General features: G+C 36.9%; 2 protein-coding genes, 1 long non-coding RNA gene and 1 other non-coding gene across 4 annotated transcripts; 2 read left to right on the top strand and 2 right to left on the bottom strand.

Moving 5' to 3' along the window:
* Nucleotides 1-6: 6 nt before the first annotated feature.
* Nucleotides 7-1,143, top strand: LOC111785753 (5'-adenylylsulfate reductase-like 5; the record flags this gene model as incomplete). The annotated part of the gene is made up of 3 exons (XM_023666145.1): nt 7-188; nt 362-486; nt 576-1,143. Coding segments are annotated over 3 exons (729 nt in total), but the record flags the coding sequence as incomplete, so codon positions are not given.
* Nucleotides 1,144-2,591: 1,448 nt separating this feature from the next.
* On the top strand, nt 2,592-4,239 carry LOC111785754. The gene is made up of 2 exons (XM_023666146.1): nt 2,592-3,689; nt 3,825-4,239. The coding sequence occupies exons 1-2, from the start codon at nt 2,955-2,957 to the stop codon at nt 3,939-3,941; spliced, it is 852 nt and encodes a 283-aa protein (XP_023521914.1). The 5' UTR covers nt 2,592-2,954; the 3' UTR covers nt 3,942-4,239.
* Nucleotides 4,240-5,829: 1,590 nt separating this feature from the next.
* Nucleotides 5,830-5,992, bottom strand: LOC111785755. The gene has a single exon (XR_002813696.1). It is a non-coding gene; the product is annotated as a small nucleolar RNA snoR138 (small nucleolar RNA).
* A 577-nt stretch (nt 5,993-6,569) lies between these two features.
* Nucleotides 6,570-8,248, bottom strand: LOC111785752. Its single transcript, XR_002813695.1, has 2 exons — nt 8,165-8,248; nt 6,570-6,861 (listed from the first exon to the last, which is right to left on the bottom strand). It is a non-coding gene; the product is annotated as an uncharacterized LOC111785752 (long non-coding RNA).
* Nucleotides 8,249-8,254: the final 6 nt, after the last annotated feature.

Below are 8,254 nucleotides of genomic sequence, written 5' to 3' on the forward strand. Positions count from 1 at the left end.
CTTTAGGTGGATGGGAAGTTCCTTGATGAGACTTTGACGTCTTATAAGAAGAACGGCTACACCTCCATGTTCTTTTACGCGTCGTGGTGCCCGTTTTCTCTCCGTTTGCACCCCACATTCGAATCTCTCAGCTCGTTGTTTCCTCAAATAGAACACTTGGTGGTTGAGCAATCTTCTACACTACCAAAGTAAGTAGTTGAACTATTGTGTTCATTTGTTTGAATGAGACGAGAATTTAGCGATCCTCGTATTGGCGTTTTTATGTGCTAATGAGATTGTTTTTGTCATTGAAACTCGAATAGGATAATAACTTGCTGGTTTACGACCTCTTTACTAACATATTTGTCTTCCCGTTTCGTAGCGTACTCTCAAAATATGGAGTCCGCAGCTTCCCGACTATATTACTGGTGAACAGGACATCATGGGTTCGATATCGTGGTCCAAAAGATATACTTTCGCTCGTTCGTTTCTATAACGGAGTAACAGGTAAGGTTCTCTAATGTGGGTGTGTGTGATCAAGCTCTAACGGGTTGTGTTTGGTGAACGTATATCTAAATCGCGTTGGGTTATGTCAGGATTAAAATCGGTTCCTTATTATAATGAAGATGAGTTACTTAGAATTGAGAACGCTGGGAAGCCAATAATCGAACGGTCAAAGATTTCCTCACCGAACAACATATTGAAGAGCGAACCACTGTTGACGTTCTCGTTTGTATTCATATGTCTTCGTATAGCAATAGTCAAATTACCACATGTGCTATATCGTCTTAACAATCTTTGGAGATCTTACATGCCTCACCTAAACTTGGAAATATTTGGCGAAACACGACAACTGATGGGGCGGATTTTCCACATGGTCGATATGAGAAGGGCATGGGCGAAGCTGAGGCTATGCAAGACGAAGAACTTCCACAAAGGAGCAAAGAATGCTCGTGTTTGGGCGTCGTCTCTGGCCTCCGTCTCGTTGGGTGAATCTTCGTCCTCAAGATCGACTTAAATTCACCTACCTTGTAAAAATTGAAAATGCAAATTTCTGAGGCCTTTTCTTGCACTAGAGGTAGCAGGAGAGTAGAGGGTAAGGCAAGGCCTGTACAGTTAAAAAAAATTGATTCTCTCATATTGAATATTATACACATTACACGACCAGAACATGTCTAAAACCAAACAAGCCCGTTTTGTTTATTTGACCGTTGTTCGGTTCACAGTTGGGTCATAACGATATTATGTTATCTAAACAGTAGGTAAGTTCTCGTGTAACAGCAGCTCAAGTCTACCACTAGCAGATATTGTCCTGCTTTCTATTTCGGGTTTCTCCTCAAGATTTTAAAACATGTTTGCCAGGGCTAGGGAGAGAATAATGTTTCGTTCTGAATAATGTTTCGTTCTTATCTCCATCTGATGTGGGATCTTACAATCCATCTCCTTGATGGCTCCAACTCTAATGTCCTTAACGCTCGTTCTCCTCTCTCATCGATGTGTAATCTCACAATCCACCCTCCGGGGCTCAGTGTCCTTGCTAGTACTCATTCCTCTCTCCAATCGATGTGGGATCTCGCATCTTGAGATTTATACTTTGGAAATGTAATCTTTCGATAATCTCAAGTTTAAAATGAGGATGGGGCTAATTAATTGAGAGGAGAGGATAAGGGCAGGCTTGTGGGGGCGTGATTTAAGGCCTAGATTTGAGAGTTTGTTTGTTTATGCATTCCATTTTCAAAGATTGCTTGTTGGGAAGAAAAGGGGTCTCTTGTGATTGAATGTGACTGAAGATATTTGGTGTGGTGTATGAGCGGCCAAATGCCAAAGACTTTGGGGAGTTTGCTTGTTCAAATAGTACTTGTATTCTTCTTTTTTGTATTTTGCCATGAAATTTTGTGGCTATTACTGTCTCGTTCATAATGCTTCGTGGCTATTACCGATGCCCTTTCGTGACTATTACCATCTGTATGAGGGTTACGCAAAGTTTTTGTATATAGGTTATGCACATAGAGGCGATGGAAAGCTTTTTTATCATTTGATAATATATTATTTTATTTTATGGACATCCACTGTTCTTAAATAATTCTTTGTTCTTAAATAATTCTTTCGTGACAAACAATGAATGACGCTAGTATAAAATAAGTTCTTTCGATGATGATATTATAAAAGTAATTGCTTGAATTATGCTAAGAAGCTATTGCCCTTAAATAAGGAAGAGCTTAGCGTTACAAAATAATAGCTACAAAGTAAGTTACACCTAACATGATAAATTCAATTCAACTTTGTAATCAATAAGGACACCTAAAACATTTAACTAAAGAAATGTTCAAAGAACAGATGATCACACAAATAAAGGAAAATTGGGAAGAAAAAAAAAAGTAAAATTTGAAATTTATTTATTTATATAAATTCAAAAAAGGTAAAAATTGAAGCTTGAAAATTGATAGAACAGGCAAATATTTAGAGGTGACAATGAAAATGTTCCTAATAAATAAGAATATATTAAAGCATCAAACTTTCCCATTTTTTCTCATTAAAAAAATAACAAAATGATTTAAAAAGAAAAAAAAAAGAGAAAAAGAGGAAAAAAGAATTAAAAACTTATCCTTTCTTGATCGTTTCTAGACAATCCCAGCAAGCAACCGACCCTCTTTTTCAATCCTTGTGGTTCCATTTATTCCAGTGGGGGCTGTTTACTTCTTAGAATCCCTATAAAAATTCACCTACCACAATCAAATGTTCATAATACCCTCCTCCCCTTCTCTTTCTCTCTCTAAGATTTTCCCCCAAACAAAGCATATTCTTGAGAAGAAGGCTACAAACAATCCAGAGGGTATTTCATTTGAGTTCTTGGTGGGTTCCTATGGCCAAAGGACCTGCAAATTCCATCTAAAGTTTGAAAATTTTGATTCTTCTTCCATTATAAAGCCCCCCCAGTTGTGAGTTCATATTTCACGTACCTCCAGAGAAAGAAAATGGATATCCATGAGTGGGAAATCCTCTCTGATGATGCCTTGCTTGATTACAAAGATGATAAGAAGAAGATCATCGCGGCTAAGAGAAGTGCTTCTGCTTCTGAAGCCAAGGTTATGGTTGATATGAACTATTTCTTGTGTCCATCGTCAATGGATTCTTCCGAGCACATCAGCCAACCGCCGAGGAGTTCTTCAGGGTTGTCTAAACAGCCGATGATTCCTGTTCATCTACAATTGGACTCACCAATTATCAAAGTCCCAGATGATTCACTGGCAATGAAAGAGAAAGAAAAGGTACCTATGGTGATCAGTTTTGAGCCATCAGCCGCGAGTGAGAAGGTTGATCAAAAAGGGGCTGCGGAAAAAGCAGATCAAGAGACTGTTACTCAAGTTTTCTTCAAGAAAATGAAGGAAAATGAATTCGTCGACATGAAAATAGACTCACCCAGGTCCTGCAACAAGGGAACAAAGGCTCAAATTGATGTAGGGTGTTATCAGTTTGATGATGATGGTGAGACTAAAGAGAGCAGTACGAACTCCCCCAGGATGAATTTGATGAACCAGGAAAGCAACAAGATGGATGATGGATCCATCGGTGGGTTGAACATATTGAAGTGGAGCTTAAATGGGATTGGGGCCATTTGCTCCTTTGGGGTTGCAGCTGCCACGATTTGTGTTCTGTTTTATGGAGGCAACCAACAAAAGCTGAAAATCCAGATCTACACCAATGATAAGGTCAGCAATTCAAAACGTTCATGCAATATTACCTCAAACAGTAATGAATTAAGGCCAATGTTAGGTTAGGAATTCAATTCAGTTCATAAAACCCATAAATTGTAGCAGAGCTTATTTCATAGCATTTGGTTGCAGAAATTAAAGCAAGCGGTTCAGCAAGCTACTAAGTTAAATGAAGCAATCTCAGCAGCAAGAGGACTTCCACAGACAAGGGCTCACATAACCTGTGGCGGCCGCTATGATGGGCTCTAAGGAAGCTTAGAGGTGGCTCTGCTTTGAAGACAGACTCTACACTAGAGGATGAATTGAGGCGGATTTGCCCTTAAAAATGACCAATTCTATCACTTTATTAGAAGTCTGTACATAGAGATTATAGTTTTAAGTACAAAAAAAAGGTTCAGGAGTCCTAGTTAGCCTACGCCAATACAGTCTTGATCAGCTTTGAATTTTATAGGTTTTTATGGTTTGTTTGTGTGTTCCAGTGAGGAAATGGTACAATCTTTATACACATGAGCAGTGGAAATGAAAGAGATAATTCTAAAAGCATAAATCTTGATCTTGATCTTGAACGGTTAAGACACTATTTAGTCCATATACAATAACTCCTATGGCGTGGTCTCTATATTAAAACGTTTGTCCCACTTTAATAAATGTAACCAATGGATAAGTCTTGCTCATTAAAGAAGACCCTGAATCTTAATTAGCATTCAAGCCCCTCTAAACAAACTTTTTACTGTCTTTAACTCGATGAAAACGGTTGGTGTGGGGGAATGATCATGAGTTTATAAGTAAGGAATACATCTCCATTGGTACGAGGCCTTTTGGAGAAACCAAAAGTAAAGCCAAGAGTTTAAAGTGGACAATATCATACCATTATAGAGTCGTGATTCCTAACATGGTATCAAAGTCATGTCATTAACTTAGTCATGTTAATAGAATCCTCAAATGTCGAACAAAGAATTGTAAGCTTTGAAGGTGTTGTTAAAAAGTGACTCAAATGTCAAATAAAAGGCGTATTTTGTTCGAAGGATCTAAGGAAAGGAGTTGAGCCTAAATTAAGGGGAGGATGTTCGAGGGTTCCATAGGTCTCGGAGAGACTCTATTGCATACTTTGTTCGAGGGGAGGATTATTGGTGGGGAGTCCCACATCGGCTAATTAAGGGAGATGATCATGAGTTTATAAATAAGAAATACATCTCTATTGGTACGACACATTTTGGCCCCAAAATCAAAGCCATTAAAGTTTATGTTCAAAGTGAGCAATATCATACCACTGGAGAGAGTCGTATTACAAAGTGCAATTTCCACCTTTCAAAGCAACAAGGGAATTGGAGATATGGCTTACACGAGCAAGTATATGATGATGCTTGGTTTATTCCTTTGCTCAGCTAGCTTGGTACGATTTATCAGGTGATCAACCCAGCTGACGATATTCTTCCACTGATTAAAATCGCCTATATACAATGCAAACAATAAATGAATATAAGTACAGGGCTAAATAATGGAAATGGATTGAAAAAAAAAGTGAAACAGACAGAGAGTGACCGGCCGAATAATGGAGCAAGCAATTACAGATACAGTTCTCTCTTTCCTTTTTTTTTTCTTTTTTTTTCAAGGTTTGAACAGTAAACAATAATACTAAATTGATCAGATCAAATCAAATCCTTTCCTCCATTTAAATTTCTAAGAAATACTTGAGAAAAAAATAGAAAATCTGGGGTCCAATGAAAGGGACAGAGATTCCACCACTTCAGAAAGTGAAAGCTCCATTGTGGGATTTGAACCAGGCACAAAATATCAAATAATGGCATGACAACTTGACAATAAACCGTAGCGTCGCCGATTGTATTATTGACAAAAATGCACTGCCTTGAACATCACATAATGCAAGCCATTTACGTAATCAACTCCCACATTTCACAATCAGATTGACAAAGAACATCAAAACCCTAGGCCAAAAACCATCCGCAGAAGATCATTTACACTAATCTACAGCATCAAAATCCATCCTTGATTCACTAAAAAGAAAGAACATGCAATTCAGATAGATTAGATTCGAAAAGCACACAAAACCCAGATCAAATTCCTTATCAAAAGAGCTAAAAAGACTGAAAAAAACAAAAGAAGTGGGGGAAAAGAGAAATGTCCGAAGCTATCCGGAAGAGGAACAAAGAAGAAAACGTTCGACTCCCTCAAACGGATTCCGTAATGGAATTTTATATCCGATCAATTGATGTAAGCCTTTGTCTGAACCAAAAGGTGTTGCAGAATAGTTTGCACCTCCTAGTCATTCGAAAGGCTAAACCATTTCCATTTTCAAAATTTTACCCCAAATCTAAACAAAACTAAAACCTTCAGAAGGATCATCCAAGAAATAGACGACCAAAAATTGTCTCCTCCCTTCAAAGTTTAGGCGACGGAGCGGAGAAAGGGGGCGGGAACGATTTAATAGCGACATTCGGCTTAAGGATTCCACGTAGGGTACGGTTTGGGCTTTTCGGATCGGGTATGGTCTTAAAGTGGCTGATCGAATCCGACTTTTCAATTCATCTAACTTAGCCTTAAAGTATTTCCCTTTAGCTGAAAAATGTCTTAATCCAACCCAAACAAGATCCAAACTCACACCAACAATTCATGAATCTTGCTTAAAAAATTCTAAAAAACCCTAAATTTAGATCAAAACCAACTAAAAAACGATTCAAATTGGACTTGAATGGAAGAAATCTGCTAAACTAAGAATTGGGTTGAGCCAAACCATAATCGAGTTGGACCATGTAACAGCCCAAACTTAGCCGATATTGTCTGATTTGACCCGTTACATAATACCATCAGCCTCACGATTTTAAAACGTATCTACTATGGAGAAGTAGTAGGGGTTCCTTGCCAGAGAATACTGCCATTTCATTCACAAAAAATAAAATGAATTTACAAGTGAGCATTATCAGAGTTTACATGTATGGGTTCGTTCATAGATACCATGTACAACTTAAAACTGCTTCGTGAGAGGGAATGTTAATGCTTTAGCATGCCAAAGAGCAAGCCAAGCCAGAAAAGTTGTGGCCAGTTCAATTTAAGCATTACAAAGAGAAGATCAAGAACATCTTCCTGTCAAGGTGATTAAACTTGAGGCTTGGCAGCTTCTAGCATTTCAACTATAAGAGTCTTGACATCCCTAAAAAGATGCAATAGAAAAAGTGAGAAGAAATTCAAACAAGAGGGACTAAAATGACTAGAAGAAACTTTGAAATGGTTAAGATCATTTTTATCATGTTCAGGAGTATTCAAGCTTCATGGTAAGAAAATCATATTTAAAAGTGTAAAACCAAACACTAAAATTATTATATGAAAAGTTAACTCTTAATAAATATCACTCATAACAAATCATTTTCACTAAAATCACTCTCAACCATGCCCGAAACTCTAAATATTCAAGACTATCAGAGGTGCAGAAAGATTTTTCAAATAACAATCCTATTATCTCCACATGTCATCTATCTAACTCCTTAGAAGTCGAGATCAACCTTCACACCATAAACCAGGACTTCAACAGGAAAGAAAATAACATCATACAACTAGAATTGTAAATGAAAATAAAGATGGAAAGAAATATCTCTCGTCCCAAAGTATCTATACTTAAACATGCACTCTCGTGTTCGAAATTTAACAATTTAAGTTGTAATTTATGGATTAAATTAGCAGTTGTTACACAGTTCTCAGAAATTCATAATCCTCATAATTTCTTCCAGCATATTGTCCGTTCGTTGTTGCAATACAATTTAATGAAGTTTTATACGGAGAAATGAATTCAATTCATTATTACAATTCACACAACCAATAAATAAAAAATAAGCCGATGCAAGGTCCATGTACTTAGATAATAGATGGGTGAGACTTTTTTCTACTTTTGTTACATCTTACCAGGACAAATGTATAATGTCTTAACCAGTTTAATAATGTTAGTGTTAGAAGAGCTAATTTCAAACTTAAGATTTTAATTTTTTAAATTCAAGACTGAACTTGAACAAATGGTGAATTATGCCTTTTATTAGTTAGATGAATTTCAACCATTTAGAGATCTACGGCAAGAAGCAAGAAGATTGTTCTTACAAGCTATGATCGAGCAAGGTGCTAGTATTATGGTCGTAAAGTTGAGTTGTGCCTTCATTTAACTTTATTAGTTTTGGTCATTTTGGCTCTAAGTTGATTTTTTTTACTTTACAATTTTACGGTTGAATTTTGGTGTTCGTGCGGTTGGGTTAGTATGTTATTTGGATGATTTGTTGGTTGGTTTTTGGTTAATTTGCAAACTTGCCCTTGAATCTTTCCCTAGAATTGAAGAAACATTATTTATATTAACAGAAGCAACTAATCAACAAATGGTACATTCAGTAGACAAGAAACATACAGGGGCAAAAAACCTTGCAATAGACAGCTTTTTGCCTCAGCAATGAGAATTATAGGGTAAGAAGTCTTACTTTCTATTTTCTGCTCGTCTTGGAAAAGGTACACGAAGCTTAAATGAATTCCCCTGATAACTAGCCTAAATAAACAAAAGAAAAAAAAAA

Source organism: Cucurbita pepo, unplaced genomic scaffold (genome assembly GCF_002806865.2).
Source record: "Cucurbita pepo subsp. pepo cultivar mu-cu-16 unplaced genomic scaffold, ASM280686v2 Cp4.1_scaffold000710, whole genome shotgun sequence".
NCBI lineage: Eukaryota > Viridiplantae > Streptophyta > Magnoliopsida > Cucurbitales > Cucurbitaceae > Cucurbita > Cucurbita pepo.

What these genes read in the sequence shown, in the direction of transcription:
- LOC111785754 (XM_023666146.1), top strand. Translation starts at nt 2,955, where the DNA reads ATGGATATCCATGAGTGGGAAATCCTCTCTGATGATGCCTTGCTTGAT. An exon ending in AGATCTACACCAATGATAAG is followed by an intron (nt 3,690 to 3,824) that starts GTCAGCAATTCA and finishes ATTTGGTTGCAG; the next exon opens with AAATTAAAGCAAGCGGTTCA.